At 38.3% G+C, this 18,197-nt stretch overlaps 2 protein-coding genes across 3 annotated transcripts; both read right to left on the bottom strand.

Annotated features, from left to right (window-relative positions):
* Positions 1-312: 312 nt before the first annotated feature.
* On the bottom strand, positions 313-10,296 carry LOC146690998 (tubulin alpha chain-like). 2 transcript variants are annotated; one of them, XM_085434254.1, is made up of 4 exons: positions 9,918-10,296; positions 1,858-2,080; positions 1,610-1,758; positions 313-1,517 (listed from the first exon to the last, which is right to left on the bottom strand). In XM_085434254.1, the coding sequence occupies exons 1-4, from the start codon at positions 9,918-9,920 to the stop codon at positions 549-551; spliced, it is 1,344 nt and encodes a 447-aa protein (XP_085290380.1). In that variant the 5' UTR covers positions 9,921-10,296; the 3' UTR covers positions 313-548. The 2 variants fall into 2 exon arrangements, with proteins under 2 accessions (XP_085290380.1, XP_085290379.1); XM_085434253.1 differs by lacking the exon at positions 9,918-10,296 and having other exon boundaries at positions 1,858-8,637.
* Positions 10,297-10,372: 76 nt separating this feature from the next.
* Positions 10,373-15,720, bottom strand: LOC146690997 (tubulin alpha chain-like). Its single transcript, XM_085434255.1, has 4 exons — positions 15,588-15,720; positions 11,972-12,194; positions 11,723-11,871; positions 10,373-11,604 (listed from the first exon to the last, which is right to left on the bottom strand). Exons 1-4 carry the CDS (start codon positions 15,588-15,590, stop codon positions 10,630-10,632), a joined length of 1,350 nt encoding a protein of 449 aa, XP_085290381.1. The 5' UTR covers positions 15,591-15,720; the 3' UTR covers positions 10,373-10,629.
* Between the last annotated feature and the right edge of the window lie 2,477 nt (positions 15,721-18,197).

Here is an 18,197-nt window from a genome sequence, read left to right as displayed (position 1 = left end):
AAATTGTTTTAGTTTGACTCAAAAAAGACAAAAAATGGTTTTAGGCAAAGCTGTCTGTTATGTGTAAGTACAGTATTAATTTAGCCACTGAGTTCAGTGAATTTTCATGATTGAACAATTTAAAGGGTATTATTAATTGGTTAAAAAAAACCCCAGTAACCCAACATTCCTCTGAAAATGGTCAGCACACGTCCAAAAAAAGCCTTTGAAAGACCTATAAAAGCTTGGAGAACTATTGCTCAACATAATTTGAAAACATTAATATAAAGTTTGATTTCTTGAAAAAGAAAAAAAGAAATGACAGATCACTCAAGCATTTTATATAGTACTGTATTTTGGAAGCAATTTTTTGAGCAACAACAGTTCAAAACAGTTTATTTTACTTTTTATCATAGTGCTACAAACTAAACAACCTACAGAGTCTGTAGGTATCGAGAGTAAATAAAAGTAAATTGATTAGAATTTAACGTTTTAATCTCACTTCTACAAATAATAAATAACCAATATTAGTTTTATCCCAGAAAATAACAAATAAGATATAATGCATTTTAATATTCATCATCATCTTCAAATGAATTGATACCTGCCACCTCTTCATAATCCTTCTCCAGAGTAGCCATATCTTCTCTGGCCTCTAAGAACTCTCCTTCCTCCATGCCCTCCCCAACATACCAATGAACAAATGCTTTCTTGGCGTACATCAGGTCAAACTTGTGGTCCAGTCGGGCCCAGGCCTCAGCGATGGCTGTGGTGTTGCTTAGCATGCAGACAGCCCTCTGCACCTTGGCCAGGTCTCCACCAGGAACCACACTTGGAGGCTGGTAGTTGATGCCCATCTTGAAATTTGTGGGCAACCAATCCACAAACTGAATGGTGCGTTTGGTCTTGATTGCGCTGATAGCAGAGTTGATATCTCTGGACACCACATTACCACGATACAGCAGACAACAGAGCATGTATTTACCTTGACGAGTATCACATTTTAGCATCTGGTTTGAGGGTTCAAAGCACTCATTGGAGATTTCAGCCACAGACAGCTGCTCATGGTAGGCTTTCTCAGCAGAGATGACCGGGGCGTAGGCGGCCAGAGAAAAATGGATACGAGGGTAGGGCACCAAGTTGGTTTGGAAGTCTGTCAGGTCAACATTCAGGGCTCCATCAAAACAAAGTGATGCTGTAATGGATGAGACTATTTGGCTAATAAGCCGGTTGATGTTGGTGTAGGAAGGACGTTCAATATTAAGGTTTCTTCGATAAATGTCATAAATGGCTTCATTGTCCACCATGAACACACAGTCAGAGTTCTCCAGGGTGGTGTGGGCAGTCAGGATGGAATTGTAAGGTTCCACCACTGCTGTGGAAACATGAGGGGCAGGGGAAACAGCCAGTTGAAGCTTTGACTTTTTGCGAAACTCAACAGAGATTCTCTCCATCAGCAGGGAGGTGAAGCCAGATCCAGTTCCTCCACCAAAGGAGTGAAAGACCAAAAATCCTTGAAGACCATTGCACTGATCAGCCTGTAGATATGGAGAAAAAAAACAAACACTAAGACTGGTGGTTGATTAGGCTTGATTGCAAGTTCTTGTCTCTCTAATGGCTACTCGCCTACCAGTTTGCGGATCCTGTCAAGGACAGAGTCAATGATCTCTCTCCCAATGGTGTAGTGTCCACGGGCATAGTTGTTAGCTGCATCCTCCTTTCCTGAGATCAGCTGTTTAGAGTGAAATAGCTGACGATATGTTCCTGTTCGAACTTCATCTGGAAAATTAAAAGAGAACACAAACTCGTCTGTTATAGGAAGTGTTTTTAGTTAAAAGCTTTTAGTTCAATTAAGCTCAGATTCAGAGCACTACTTACCTATGACAGTGGGCTCCAGGTCAACAAAGATTGCTCTGGGGACATACTTCCCAGCCTCTGTTTCACTGAATAAAGCACTAGAGCAATGATTGTTGCCACCTATAGGCTTGTCACTAGGCATTTGGCCATCTGGCTGGATTCCATGCTCTAGACAGTAAAGCTCCCAACAGGTGTTTCCTATCTGAACACCAGCCTGGCCTACATGAATGGAGATGCATTCGGGCTGCAAAAGACAAAACAATCCCCCCATGCCCCAAAACAAAACAGTATATGTTTATGAAAAGAAAACACCAAAATACCACATTTGGACATTGTACACATGCTGAACAATTCTAGGAAGCAATTTGGAAATTTTGCCACTAGATGGAAGCAAAGAGATATTTAAGAAAGAAAAAAACAAGCAAAATGGCAGCTGTCACTAGATGTTATTTATGTACCTGCAAAGATCAGTCAGGAGCTCAAAAACAAACAAACAATGGCAGTCAAATTCTGCACTTATTCTGCACAAAATATATTTTTATTTATCTGTCATAAGCTAGAGAAAAAAATATAAAGCTTTGGGGTTTATCCTTTTATGTCTTGGCTAGTACACCACAAAGAGCCAAACTGCTTTCTACCAGTGTTTTTTTAGACTTTGTTTTAACAGCTCATGGATCATGTAGACAATATCTACCGGAATTTAAGGTCAGGATGACATAAAAATAAACAAAAAGGTGGCTGTTGTTTAGTCCACATGAGGTAACATGACACTGAGGTAATGGTAAACAAGAGTCATGGTGGCTGTGTGGCAGGCAGGCAGGAGTGGTGGACCCAAAACGCAGGACTCTTTGGAGACGAGATTTAAACTGAAAACGCAGCTTTATTGCTGGACAACCTTCTACATAAAATAAGACTCACAAAAGCAAAACAAAATTCTAAGCTGAGGTGCTGGCGGACTGGAAATCATGAACACATAACAAGTTGAAGGTACAACATGACAGGGAGCACAGGAAAACACAGGGCTTATATACACAGGGGAGTAATCAGGGAATGGGCAACAGGAGGGAGACCACAGCTGGGAGAAATCAGGCTAACGAGACAGGGGAGAGGTAAAACTGAACGCACTGACATGAGACATGAACTTTCAAAGTAAAACAGGAAACCAGAAACCATCACACACAGACTCAACACTGAGAGGCAGACAGAAAATAACACATGGAACCCAAACTATACATGAGGCAACAAATCCTTAAACACGGATAAACAGAAATCTAGAATTCCAATAACAATCAAAGCACAAGCGTATCAAAGGGCAGCCCATAGTGCCAAAATAAACCAAAACATCAGAAACTCAAAATGCTGGGTCAAACCGACCCAGAACCGTGACAACAAGTTGAACTGCAAGGATTGTAAGAAATTATGTATCTATGTAGCAATGGGTGACAAAATAAAGTCTAATTGATCTGCGAGTGCTAAATAAATAATCTCAAACCATGCAGAAGATTTAAAAAAGAAGAAGCAAAACCTCAGTTCGCCATATGACAATCTGTTGAGAAACTTGACCTGATTCTCCAAAGGGAAATGTGATGCATCCCTGCAGTAACCCACCACTTTAGTGTCTTCAGAATGTGTGGCCCCCAGAGCCTTATGGATTGAGTGGAAGATAGGGGTACATCTTCAGTTATGCTACAGGGGACCTCTGTCTGAGCCAGCTTGATAAGGGTGAGACTTTAGGAGAAAGGTGCTTTGTGGCCCTAATGACTCCTAAGTATTAGCCTTGCCCATGAGGAGGTGAAGCCTTTTGCAGTAAAAGAAGAGAGGCGGTGCCTATGGCTGTGTCCAAGACTGCATTTCTGGAAAGAAGATAGTTTTCAGTGCTGTTTGGAATTTGAAAACAAGTGATTCTCGGAGTGTTTTACGTTTAATCTCACAATGAGAATCTGACTTGTTATTAAGTGAAATATCTCAACAACTGTTGTTTAGATTTCTTTCTTGTTAAGGAGTTTCTGACTGATACATATTAAAGTCTGTCTCAGGATAAACTATAATAACTCTAAATCATGTGGCTGGACGTCAGACTTTGCTTTGACTGTTTCGCCAGTGCCTGCATTGCAGTGCCATCTAGAGGTATTTGGGTCAATTGGGTTATGAACACACACACATACCACCTGGTAAACCTGCAATGTTATTATCAAGCCAATAGGATATTTTTTTTTGTTGTTTTTCAATTCCACTTCTCTGATTTTATAATTTTGATGTCTTTAGTCTCGTCTTACTGAGCAGAAAACTGTATTTTCCCCCCTCAATCATCTACCCAGCACTGTCATCAGTTTGAATAGGAGCTCTCAGTGGAAGAACCCATTTTACAGATCTGGCATTGTTGTAAATGTATATAATTCAGACTGCACACAGCCATAATTTCTACAGAGAATCAATGTATGTGTAACAGACTAACCTTTTCACTGTTTTACAAAAATATGAGCAGGATATTATGTTGTACATACAGAAAAATGCCATTTTAACTATTTTAGTATGATCGGAACACCAGGCACCCTTTAACAAATGTAATTATTTTATTCTGTTTTTGCAGCTGTCCATACATCAATACTGTATTTAACAAAGTGTAGCCCAATATTTTCATTTTTTCAATCAATTTCTTTATTTAATAAAATATTTCTTTCCAGATCTATTTTTCATGATGAAAGATAACATGATGAAAAATACCAACACAAAACATGAACAATAGCATAACAAATCTTGGGAAATCCTGCCTCTGGACTATCCCTAAAACCACATGTAGCTCAAAGGCGAAGCAATATCTGTTCATTTATGTTTGCACAGACAGAGATCCACATTATATGTGTGTTAACCAATTGCTTGTGTATGTTTATACTCTGCAACAAACATCTTTTTGCTACCAAAAAAGGAAGATATTTAATACCAGAAAATTGGCAGTGTTCGTTTGAACATAGTGCTTTTAGTGGGTGAAATGTTTCATCATTCATCCAAGTGACTTTTTCGGGTGTATGCAAATGCAAAGCATTCATAAAAAAAACAGAAAGGAGAAAAAAAGTGGAGGTGTAGTCCAGGATGGTATATGTGTTTGAAAATGTGACAAATGATACCCACAGTGTCTCTGACTAAGGTAGTTCCTTGACTGAATTAAACAAATGTTGTATACATTTTCTTTGGCTGGAAATTAATTCCTATTCTGTAGTTGTTTTCTTTTTTCTTTTTTGTTCTCCACAAACATGACAGTAGCAGACATTGTGTGCATTGTGTTTCTGCACCACTTAAATTTAAGAAGTCCTTTTGCCAGGCCCTCTAATTGAAAAGCACTAATTGCTTTGCATATCCTTTGGAAAATATTTGGGACTATAGACCTAATAAGCCCTATGACATTTGTATTTGAAATCGCAAAGCTGCACCAGGTTCTTTTATGCAACAGTTGACAGCAGCCATGAAATAATATTTAGCTGATGAACTGATAAATCAACTAAACACTTTTCATAAGTATTATTCAGACAATGAAGTCTCTTACTTTGAGATTCAAGTTAGTAAGTACTGTAATAACAGTATGCATATATGTAGTGTTATTGAAAAGCTACTGTTTTAATGACTCTAGCCTTCACAGTTAACAGTAAAAATACAACACAAGACTTGTTATTATCCACTCTCTTGATTCCAGCATACTTATCAAAAGACAGGAGAGACAATGTAAAGCAAGTTACTGCTGTTTTGTGTGTGTGTGTGTGTGTGTGTGTGTGTGTGTGTGTGTGTGTGTTTAGATTTAAAAATGCAGGATGATGATGGTAATGAAAAGAAATAAACGAGTTCATCAGTGCCAGATGAGACATTTTTTTGGATGTTTTTCTAAAAATCTATTTGGCTTTTTGTTTGTTACCATGACCATAACAATTAAAAAATGCCTGCCTGCTATAGTATTGGCAAAATATTGGTTAGAAACATATCCGGTATATCACTGAAAACCCCTTTTCTTGTGACCTTTAGACTTCCAGTTTATTTGGTTTACCATTATGTCACCATTAGGTGCGTTGACTACACATTATTTTTTACACATAATGACCTTGAGCTGTCAAAACAAAGTTTAAAGAAAAGGGACTTGTATCATTTTATGAACTTTAGCACAGAAAATATTTATGTATCATTTATCAGCCAAGTTATCAGAGTGATTTTATAGAAAATATACTTGCATATATTTACTGTTGCATTTGTCACGCAGTCATTTTCCTTGCAGATTTATCAGTTAGCAAAGCTTTGTGTAGTATTTATTTTAGGTTTCTCATGTTAACCTATCACCAAGCTGTGAGTGGTTGCTGTTCCAATAAACACCGACTGTTGATCATCAAAACAGTGGTCCTTGTCAGGTAAACCTTTGCAGCAAATCTGTAAAAAATGTGTGTTACCTTGATTTTACTATTTGTAAACTGAGAGATTTTGATAACTGCAAGTATGATAATTAACTATTATTTAGGGATTGTCAAAGACAAATGCCTCTCTAACTGTCTCTGTTTTTTTTTTTTAAATTAATTTTCAAACATGCGTGTACAAAACTACAAACATGTCTGACTTGATATTCCAGTTTTTGTTGGTAACAGAAAAATGCAGGTTGAAATGAATACTCACAAATCTACCAGAAACAGATTACAAGGAAGAACAAGCAAAATAAAGTCAACAGTAAACTTCCGCTTCAGGAAGTGTTGGCTTGCTTATTTCTTGTCACAGTAAGACCTGGAAGATGTACATAATGAATTTAAAATATGAGAAGATGAGAAATAATGATTCACTGCCAAATGTTTTGTTGTTTTTGACCTTAACATGCATTTGACAACATCTTGTATGTTTGAGTGTTATTTGAATCTTTTGTAATAATCATTTACTTCTTTTTCGTTAGGTCACTATAGTTTTGCATGTAGAATAACCGTAGTCAGGACCATCATGCTTATCCTGACTGTATCTGTGCTTTCCAATTCTATGAATCAAGCAATTCTCTTTGCAGTCACAACCGACAGTCTAAGAGTTTAAACTTTGTAACTAATATAGTTTAGCATGAATCAAATGCATTACTTTGTGGATATTCACAGTTTTATGTTGAGTGTTTCTCATCCAGACCATGCAGGGGATGTTTCTCCTGTTATACAGTGGGATGCAAAAGTTTGGACATCCTTGTTAATAGTCATTATTTTCCTGTATAAATCGTTGGTTGTTACAATAAAAAAAAATGTCAGTTAAATATATCATATAGGAGACACACGCAGTGATATTTGAGAAGTGAAATTAAATGTATTGGATTTACAGAAAATGTGCAATAATTGTTCAAACAAAATCAGGCAGGTGCATAAATTTGGGCACTGTTGTCATTTTATTGATTCCAAAACCTGTACATTAATTATTGGCACTCAAATTGGCTTGGTAAGCTCAGTGAACCCTGACCTACATACACAGGTGAATCCAATAATGAGAAAGAGTATTTAAGGGGGTCAATTGTAAGTTTCCCTCCTCGTTTAAGTTTCTCTGAAGAGTAGTAACATGGGGGTCTCAAAACAACTCTCAAATGACCTGAAGACAAAGATTGTTCACCCTCATGGTTTAGGGGAAGGATACAGAAAGCTGTCTCAGAGATTTAAGCTGTCTGTTTCCACAGTTAGGAATATATTGAGAAAATGGAAGACCACAGGCTCAGTTCAAGTTAAGGCTCAAAGTGGCAGACCAAGAATAATCTCGGATAGACAGAAGCGACGAATGGTGAGAACAGTCAGAGTCAACCCACAGACCAGCACCAAAGACCTACAACATCATCTTGCAGCAGATGGAGTCACTGTGCATCGTTCAACCATTCGGCGGAATTTACACAAGGAGATGCTGTATGCGAGAGTGATTCAGAGGAAGCCTTTTCTCCGCCCACAGCACAAACAGAGCCGCTTGAGGTATGCTAAAGCACATTTGGACAAGCCAGCTTCATTCTGGAATAAGGTGCTGTGGGGCTGTGTGGCCAGTGCAGGGACTGGGAATCTTGTCAGGGGAGGGACACATGGATTCCACTCAGTATCAGCAGATTCTGGAGACCAGCGTCCAGGAATCTGTGACAAAGCTGACACTGCGCTGGGGTTGAACCTTTCAACAAGACAATGACCAGAAACACTGCTCAAAATCCACTAAGGAAGGGGTATGGAACATTGGTCCTCGAGAGTCTGTCTTTCAGGTTTTAGATCTCACCTGAATCAGATGATTAGTTCATTACCAGGCCTCTGTAGAACTTCAAGACATGTTGAAGAGGTAGTTTAGCATTTAAATCAGCTGTGTTGGATCAAGGACACATCTAAAACCTGCAGGACACCGGCTCTCGAGGCCTGGAGTTCCCTACCTCTGCACTAAGGCATTCATGCAGAGGAACAAATACAACATTCTGGAATGGCCATTTCAGTCCCCAGATCTGAATATTATTAAAAATCTGTGGTGTGAGTTAAAGAGAGCTGTCCATGTTCGGAAGCCATCAAACCTGAATGAACTAGAGAATTTTTGTAAAGAGGAATTGTCCAAAATACCTTCAACCACAATCCCGACTCTCATTGGAACCCACAGGAAGCGTTTAGAGGCTGTAATTTCTGCAAAACGTGGATCTACTAAATATTGATTTAATTTTTTTTTTTTTTTTTTTGGTTGTCGTGCCCAAATTTATGCAACTGCCTGATTTTGTTTAAACTATTATTGCACACTTTCTGTAAATCCAATAAACTTCATTTTGTTTCTAAAAATATCACTGTTTGTCCCTTTTTTTTTTTTTTTAAATTGTAACAACCAACGATTTATACAGGAAAATGACTATTAACAAGGTTGCCCAAACTTTTGCATCCCACTATAACTCTTTGGATAAAATCTACCCTTCAAAATATAAGGTTATAGGTTGATGGTGGCATCAAAGATTCATGTCATTTCAGATTAGAACTACTGTTGCACACAGTTTTAACTACCTTTCAGCACACTTGGCATGTAAGGAATCTTTTTAATTTACTCTCAGAACATATTTTTGTGTATCTCTGTGACCTTTTCTTTAAACACAGTGCAATATTTACACCGAATATATTTCACAAGGAATGGCATATTTATGAATTTATAATGCAATTTTAACAGCACAAATGAGCAGAAGTTTCTGACAGTGAAATATGTGACTAAAAATGCAGTGCATCAGCAGCCATTTGTAGAAGCTGCAAGGTCATGTCTCAGCATGCTTGATTATTAAGAGTAATTCTAAAACTTTAAAAAAAATGTATTAACCAGGCCATTAATTTAATCTGCAAATGCTGTACATACCTGCATGTTTAACAGGGCTACTTGAATTTTAAAGGAAAAATGTTTCCTGTTCTGCAGGTTGATAGATGTAAAAGATACACTTACATTCCACACTGACTTAAAGGCTATGGTTTTAATCACCACACGTTGTAACAAACAATTATTAGCTTTTTATTTCTTTAGTTATTAGTATTATAGGCTACAAGATCATGTCTCTTTCAGGTAGGAGGTATTTGTGCCATTTGATTAGTAACATGTGATCTTTGTAATGTTTTAAACTTTGGTTATAGAAAGTAACCAGGTCATAGATGAAAGTGATTTGTTTGTATTTTTTATTAGTATCCTTAATTGCTATTTGAAAGAACCAAAAAATGTCCTTAAATTTGAAAAACACTATAGACCTAATAAAAAGATTTTCTTTCTTTCTTTAATATCTACATTAAATCTCCATTGTAATTTTAATGGTCATCTCTTGATGAGTTGAAAGTGTCTAATCATCAAAACTGCTTATCCAGGACAGCAGTCAGCTCAGCTTGACTGCCAGTCATTGAGCTAAAAATCTATTTCTGCTGCAGGAGGCCACACGGGGAGCAGTAGCAAGAATCCCTGCATCACCCACTTTAAATCTGGAGCATTTAAATAGATCTACTGAACATTCGTTGACACATATTGCAGAAATGCACCTCTAAGGAAACATTTCATAGAAGATAAACCTTTCTAAAGTTTGAAGAAGAAATTTCTTCACAGTCTACTGACAGAATTATGCTTACCATTGTTGATTGTTGGTAGATTGGCCCTCAATGAAGAGCGAGTCCCAACTGGTTTCAGCTTCTATGTAACTTGTTACAGTGGCTGTCACTGCAGCTTGACAGAGTAATATCAGGAGATCGAGGAGCTGGTATTTGTGGCTGGAAACAACTCCCAGCAAATTCTAAAACACACCCACTTTTCTAAAGAAATCAACAAGTCTAAACAATCATGTGTTTCGTATTTCAAAGAAACTGAGAAGTTACCCAATTGACGAGACAACTTTGTGTCCTGAAAGGTGAATAACTTCCAATAGATGGCAGTATCATGCTGATTTTAACAGGTTACAAGAACACACACACACACACACACACACACACACACACACACACACACACACACACACACACACACACACACACACACACTAAAATACTTCTTGAGATGCATTGGGTTAAAAAAAAGAAAAGAATCTATATCTTGGGAGAGATTTATTGAGCCACAATAGTTCAAAAAATAAAGATTCACTCACTTATTATATTAACAGAACCTAACAAACATAAAAGCTATTGGCAAAACAGATATAGATTTTAGGTAGACTTTTCTGTTTTAAAGTGTAAATAAAAAGTTACATTTCTGGATTAAAATCCAAAATATTATCTCCCCCCCCTCCAATAAATAACTACTACCACGATTAATTTCCCCCTGAAAACAGTAAATTACAGCTGACCCTGTTTAATATTCCTCTCCCTCCTCATCTTCTTCAAATGAATCAATCCCCACCTCTTCATAATCCTTCTCCAGAGCAGCCATATCTTCTCTGGCCTCTGAGAACTCTCCTTCCTCCATGCCCTCCCCAACATACCAGTGAACAAAGGCTCTCTTGGCGTACATCAGGTCAAACTTGTGGTCCAGTCGGGCCCAGGCCTCAGCGATGGCTGTGGTGTTGCTTAGCATGCAGACAGCCCTCTGCACCTTGGCCAGGTCTCCACCAGGAACCACAGTTGGAGGCTGGTAGTTGATACCCACCTTGAAGCCAGTGGGGCACCAGTCCACAAACTGGATGGTGCGTTTGGTCTTGATTGCCGCAATGGCCACATTGACATCTTTGGGCACCACATCACCACGATACAGCAGACAGCAGGCCATGTATTTACCATGACGAGGATCACACTTCACCATTTGATTAGCTGGTTCAAAGCAGGCATTGGTTATCTCAGCCACTGACAGCTGCTCGTGGTAGGCTTTCTCAGCAGAGATGACCGGAGCATAGGTGGCCAGAGGGAAGTGGATACGAGGGTAGGGCACCAAGTTGGTCTGGAACTCTGTCAGGTCAACATTCAGAGCTCCATCGAAACGAAGTGAGGCTGTAATAGACGAGACAATTTGGCTAATAAGGCGGTTGAGATTGGTGTAGGAAGGACGTTCAATATCAAGGTTTCTGCGGCAGATGTCATAAATGGCCTCATTGTCCACCATGAAGGCACAGTCGGAGTGCTCCAGGGTGGTGTGGGTGGTCAGGATGGAGTTGTAAGGCTCCACCACTGCTGTGGAAACCTGGGGGGCTGGGTAGATGGCAAATTCAAGCTTTGATTTTTTGCCAAAGTCAACAGAGAGCCTCTCCATCAGCAGGGAGGTGAAACCAGAGCCAGTGCCTCCACCAAAGGAATGAAAGACCAAGAATCCTTGAAGACCAGTGCACTGATCTGCCTGTGTGGAGAAAATATCACAAAGTTTGCTATTTGTGCAGAGTGGGGTTTGAATGTCAGATTTTGTGCAGTTGAGGGCAACATTAATTAAAACATGGGGATTCCCTTTAATCAATTACCAGTTTACGGATCCTGTCAAGGACAGAGTCAATGATCTCTCGCCCAATGGTGTAGTGTCCACGGGCATAGTTGTTAGCTGCATCCTCCTTTCCTGAGATCAGCTGTTCAGGGTGAAAGAGCTGACGATATGTTCCTGTTCGAACTTCATCTGGGAAATCAAAAGAGCAAGCGCTAAGAATACAAATTCATCTATTATAGGAAGTGCTTTTTATTAGTTAAATTAAGGTCAAATTCAGAGCCCTACTTACCTATGACAGTGGGCTCCAGGTCAACAAAGATTGCTCTGGGGACATACTTTCCAGCCCCAGTTTCACTGAAGAAGGTGGTAAAGGAATCATCATGGCCACCGATGGGCTTGTCACTAGGCATCTGGCCGTCTGGCTGGATTCCATGCTCTAGACAGTAGAGCTCCCAGCAGGTGTTTCCCATCTGGACACCAGCCTGGCCTACATGGACAGAGATGCATTCACGCTGCAAGACAGAAAAATGAGCAAGATAACATAAATTCAGTGTATATATTCACACATATATACATACAGGAGAAAAGGAAACACAGATTACACTAAAATACCACAAATTTGGGCATAATTATATTTTACAATTGCTGTCAGAATTCAAGGAACCAATCTGGAAACTCAGCCACTAGATGGAAGCAAAGATGCGAGAGAAAGAAGATTAACAAGCAAAACACATTTTTGCTGCAGCTGTCACTGGATGTCATGCATTTGCTATGAGCAGTCAGGAGCTGGAATGGAAGCCGAGTCCAGAGAGCAACTAAGCATTTGTTGTACTTTAAACATGACCTAAATAAAAAAAAACTCAACAGTCCACTGGCAATCAAAGCCTGCACTGTGTTTTCCTCAGTATTTTTATGCATGTGAAGCCTAAAATAAATTTAAAAAATGGTTTAACTATTCATTATACAGAGAACAAAAGAAGGCTTTTTGCTATATCACTTTACATGTCTTGGGTATTAGATCACACAGAGACAGACTGCTTTGTGGTAAAATTTGATTTTTCTACCAGTGAGATTATTAGTCTGACATGCCGTTTAAATGCTGAAAATATTCATTTTTTGAGTTACTGGGATGATGTCTCGCATTTTTATGTTAACGCTATGTTTTCCAATAATAGTAATGCCAGAGAACAAACCTAGTCTTTGAACTTCAAGATCCAGCTCATAAAACTTTAAACTGAATGCTAGCCTCTTGCTGGGAATTTTGTGTAAACTCTGACCTAACCATCTTTGTTTGGGGCATACATGAAAAATAAGTCTACCCAGTTTGTATTTCAACAACTTGTCACATGTGGTACGCTGCATTTCCACACTAGTTTATGTCAGGCAGCTATTTTTACATGTCCCCAATTTTCTCTTTCTCTGTGAACAGATGGTGACTCAGAGTATGGTATTGGTGGTGTAAGTGGTCTAGAGACCATATTTCATTTATTGAAGCAAATATATTTGGATATATTCACTATTGTAAGTCTTATAATTCACATAGCCATTTTTCTTGCGGACTTCTCGGTGATGACCCTCATACTTGCCTGGGCTTCTAGGTTAGCAGAGCTTTGTGGAACAGTTATTTTTGGTTCCTCGTGCTAACCTGACACCTAGCTGTGAGGGCTGGCTATTCCTGTAAACACTGACTGCTGGTCCCCAAAACAGTAGACCTTTTGTAACTTATCTGTTGAAAGTGTGTGTTAGAATGATTTTGCTGTTTGGAAGCTGAGATATTTTTATGTCTTTAAGTATAACGAGTACAGTAAGTTGTAGGTATTTAGGGCTTTGTCATAGATAAATCTCTCTCCAACTGTCAAACTAAATTTTTATTCAGACTGTTAGGGTGTGTCGAGAGAAAAACAAACATCTCTGAGGTGTCTCAACACTTACTTGACATTCCAGTTTTGTCAGTGATTAAAAAGCCTGCGTTGGAAATAACTAGTCGCAAGCTTGACACATACGGAGTGTAAGAAAGGAACATATAAAGACATAATAAGTTTGTAAAAGATTTTTTAGGTCAGGAAGCATGAAAATTGATTTCTTAACGCCCACTCTCACAGTACACGTTTGGAAAAAAAGAGATCAAGAATCAACAGATGAATTATATGTCATGTATTTTGTTCATATTGTTTTAGAGTCCTCCAAGAGATATGCCATATAAATGGTCATCTTGTATATTTGAATGTTGGTTGAACATTTGGTTATTACCATTTAGTTGCATTTCTTTGTGCCAGTACTTCTGCCTGTATATAAACCTTGGTCAGGTCCAACATGTAAGACACATTTTGCCAGTCTGACATTCATTAGTTTTGAGCCACATGCACTGTATAATACCACACTTGCCCCAGAATCTGCTTTATCTAACCTAAAACCTACTTAATGGATATTCATAGTTTCTAGTTAATTGTTTCTCATCAAGACCATCCTGGGATGTTGCTCCTGATATAAACCAAAGCATGTTTCTGGGGATGGTTCAACATTGGATTCTGATAAATAATTAATATGTCTAACTTATGATATTTTTAAAATAAATCAAAGTTGCTGACCTATTTGAAAAGCTGCATGGTGAGGATGCAATACTAGCCAAGCAGGTTGATGGCACCATCAACAATTCACGTAACACGGTTTTAACTGTCACCTTTCAGCACATTTGCGCTGCAGATTTTGGATCAAAGGAAAGCCTCTCTTTTGAACTTAGCACTCCCAGAACATGTTTAGGTGTGCCTGAACTTGTCGTTAAGTGTAATACTTAGCCTGATTATGGAATATATATTGCTTAAGGAAAGGTAAAGTTTGTGAATTTATGTAAAGTGCTCTGTCTGTGTAGATGTATTAATTTGTTTCTTTAGTGTTATATATACACTAAAGAAACAAAAGAATCCTACAGTTGCTATACAGGAACTAAATGTTATGCATTAGGTCAATTTAATCAAGCTGGGTATACTGTAGTGTACACAGTGATACCATTTGGTTTAAGCAGTACTGACAGTGCTAACAAGCTGTGTTTACACTACACAGAGCAAACAGAGGTAAAAGGTCAGGTATGTGTGTGTTAGCTGAATTTCCTGACAGTGAAATATGCCACTAAAAATTCAACATAACACAGTAATCACACATCAGAGCACATCAGAGCTAATAATTGAGGGTCCAAGATCATATCCATCTCAGGTGGGAAAGGTTTGTTTCATTTGATTATGAACAGGTGATTTCTATTTTTAAAAAATGATATTTTAAATTTTTAATTTTGAAAAAGTAGAAAATAGGCCATGAATTTAATCTATGCCATTGTTTGTTTAACATGACAAATAGGAAAATATTTCCTGCTCTGCAGAACTACACACTGAGACTTACTTTGGACTTGATGATAGATATGAGACATGCCACACTTGCAAACGGGCTATGGTTGTAATCAACGCACGCCTTAATAGCAAAGAAGTATTTTTATTTATTCGTATTCTCAAAGCTATTTGAAAGAACCAAACAGTTCCCTAATTTGAAAACCACTAGACTGTTAATACAACAAATCCCCCCCGTTTTTATCTGAGTTAAATCTGCTTTGTATAGCTTCTCTCTGGTGAGGTGAAAGTGTCTAATCATCACCACTGCTTATCCAGGACAGCAGTCAGCTCAGCTTTACTGCCAATCATTGAGCTAAAAATCTATTTCTGCTGCAGGAGGCCACACGGGGAGCAGTAACAAGAATCCCTGCATCACCCACTTTAAATCTGGATCATATAGATTCGCTGGCGCATACTGTGGAAATGCACCTGCTTAGGAAATATTTCATAGATGATAAACCTTTACTAAACTTTGGAGAGGAAATATTTTTACAGTCTACTGACTACTGACAGAGTTATGCTTACCATGGTTGATTGTTAGTAGATTGGCCCGTCAAAGAAAAAAAAAAACACGAGTTGTAGCTGGCTTCAGGTTATGTGTAACCTCTCACAACGGCCGTCAATGTGGTCCGAGTGAGTAAGTAATGTCAGGTGGGCGCGGAGCTGTTACGGTATATTAGGCTGCAAGCCACTCCCACTTGTCTCTGACGTGGACGCGCGTTTGGAATGTGCAGGGTGATGTAGCACGGACATAGCTGAATATATATATAACTCTGAGCAAGATGCGCGAGAAACGGAAGAAAACCCTGAACTTGATCCTTTATGTAGTAGAAGTGAAGACGCTAACTATTTGTACTGTTTTTGAAAAAAGGTGGCCATAAAAGTTCATGTTGTCAGCGAGTCATTTTTGTTGTTGTTGTTGTTGTTGTTACAAGACCTTGTTGGATTATTTTTGGTTACAGCACCATCAGCAGAAAATACTGTACATTATTAGCTCTAAAAATGCCTGAAAATGGGTGGAGATGTGCAGTCATGCTGTCATTCAACATTTTGAAAGCTAGAGGTCGTAGTAGTTTCATTATGGCCCACTGAGTAAGTAAATGTGTGACAACCGATGTCATGTAGTCTTTGTTTTTCCCTCTCCCGTATTGGAACCTGCAATTTTTTCATTACCTCTGTCAAGGAGGTCATGTTTTTGGTAGCATCTCCATGTCATCTTGTTTGAAAAGACGATAGCTTGAAAGGTTTTGAATGAATTCTGATTAAAATGTGTCAGGGTTTAGAGCACAGGTGTCGAACTCCAGGCCTCGAGTTGGTAATGAACTAATCATTTGATTCAGATGTGTTCACCTGGGGTCTTATCTAAAACCTGCAGGACACTGGCCCTCAAGGCCTGGAGTTTGACACCCCTGGTTTAGAGGGAGTTGATGATATCCACCCATTAAAATGTGGCTTACATCCACCAAGGCCCTCAAGGTCAACTTAATGATTTACTGATCAAAAACTGACAAAAAGTTTTATAACTTAGTAACTATGATTACAAGTTTGAACTTTACCTTGTCTTCAGTGTCAATAAAGTGATCTGAAGGTCAAAGTGTAATATAGACCTATTCTTACTGCCATTGTTTGTTTTGGCAAGATATGTGCATATAGGGAATGGCAAGATTAAGTTTGTTTGAACTGCCTTTGCAAAGTCAGATTAGGTCAAATGTTCACAAAATGTATTTTATCTTTAAAACTATGCTTAAAATTCTGCTACCTTTGTTAGTATATGGCAAGATTTTGGAAGTGATACTTCCACTTGTCCTTGTAGGGTAAGGGGGTGCTATTGCGGCTACCAAGGCAGACCTTGGACAGGTTGCCAGTCTGCCACAGGGCTAACTAACAGAGGCTGAGAACCAGTTGCACCTATGAGCAATTTGGAATCACCAATTCACCTAACTCCATGAGTGGCATGTCTTTGGATTGTGCTTTTCTTTGTCTCACCCCCAATGGCTGTCCTCTGGCCCTCCTCTCTGAACCTGGTTCTGCCAGAGGTCCTTTCCTGTTAAAAGAGAGTTTTTCCTTTCCAATTTTGCTAAGTGCTTACTCATAGGGGGTTGTTTCATTGTTGTTGTTGTTTTTTCTATATTATTGTAGGGTCTTTACCTTACAATATAAGTTCCTAGAGGAAACTATTGTTATGATTTGGCGATATGTAAACACAACTAAATTGAAATGTAACTGATCCCAAAATGTATTAACTTTAAGAATGACCTGCCGAGTTAGTTAGAAATATCCTGTAGTATAATGTTACACAATAAGCTATTCATGCCCAATGATTTATTTATTTATTTATTTATTTTTTTAGCTTTATACCACTAATGCTATGCTTGTTTTCCTTTTTAAATTATACTGTAATCTTCTAAGGAATCAGTATACAGTTAATTTATGCTGACTTTTACTTTGTTTTTTACACATATAAAGACCTCACAGAAACATAGAAATTATTTAAATCCTTTTCTGTCATTCTGCTTTGTTCTAGGTCGCAAAGGTCATCTCATTTTTTCCCAGCCCTAACACTGTTATGACCCACTAGTCTAAAAACTAATTATATGACATTGGAGAACTATACTCTCAAATAATAGAAGTGGGTCACAGCTTTATACAACACCCTTGATGACAAATCACATAACAGGATGTGTGTTTTTCCAGTGAAATCCCTGCTTGTGGAGGAATAGCATTAAATGCTCAGAATTTTTTACATTCAATATGTTTTACTGTACTAAAATGTAATGTAAGACTGCTTTCATTATAAAATTATATAAACTATACCATTGTGTCTAAAAGACATTAAAACACATAGCATATAGTACAATAGAGTTTAATATGATATAGCACTGAGCATTGTTAACACAAAAGAGCTTTGTTGTGTGATTGATATAAAAGAATATGACAAAAACGTCATTTACTCCTTTGGTAAGTGAGTCTCACTCCCTCAGGAGGGGAACTGAGCTCAAAATGAATAGTGCAGTTTAGACTACGGTATCACTCTTACTTCAGGTTAATAGTTATTACAATTATTTTCAAGACAAAAAATAATTACACAGCATGGTTTATATGAAAGTGCAGAGACCTTCCACTAAGTGCATTTAG

This window comes from Copadichromis virginalis, linkage group LG16, assembly GCF_057382275.1.
Source record: "Copadichromis virginalis isolate Kocher_CV1m ecotype Utaka linkage group LG16, C_Virginalis_male_GT1.1, whole genome shotgun sequence".
Classification (NCBI taxonomy): Eukaryota; Metazoa; Chordata; class Actinopteri; order Cichliformes; family Cichlidae; genus Copadichromis; species Copadichromis virginalis.
The sequence above is the reverse complement of the archived record's forward strand: the minus strand, read 5'-3'. Positions and strand labels throughout refer to the sequence as shown.

Excerpts from the sequence above, each read along its gene's own strand:
- LOC146690998 (XM_085434253.1), bottom strand. The coding sequence starts at position 2,107 with ATGGGGGGATTGTTTTGTCTTTTGCAGCCCGAATGCATCTCCATTCAT. Across the intron at positions 1,759-1,857 it reads CCTGGAGCCCACTGTCATAG|ATGAAGTTCGAACAGGAACA; the intron begins GTAAGTAGTGCT and ends TTAATTTTCCAG. Across the intron at positions 1,518-1,609 it reads TTGACAGGATCCGCAAACTG|GCTGATCAGTGCAATGGTCT; the intron begins GTAGGCGAGTAG and ends CCATATCTACAG.
- LOC146690997 (XM_085434255.1), bottom strand. Across the intron at positions 11,872-11,971 it reads CCTGGAGCCCACTGTCATAG|ATGAAGTTCGAACAGGAACA; the intron begins GTAAGTAGGGCT and ends TTGATTTCCCAG. Across the intron at positions 11,605-11,722 it reads TTGACAGGATCCGTAAACTG|GCAGATCAGTGCACTGGTCT; the intron begins GTAATTGATTAA and ends TTCTCCACACAG.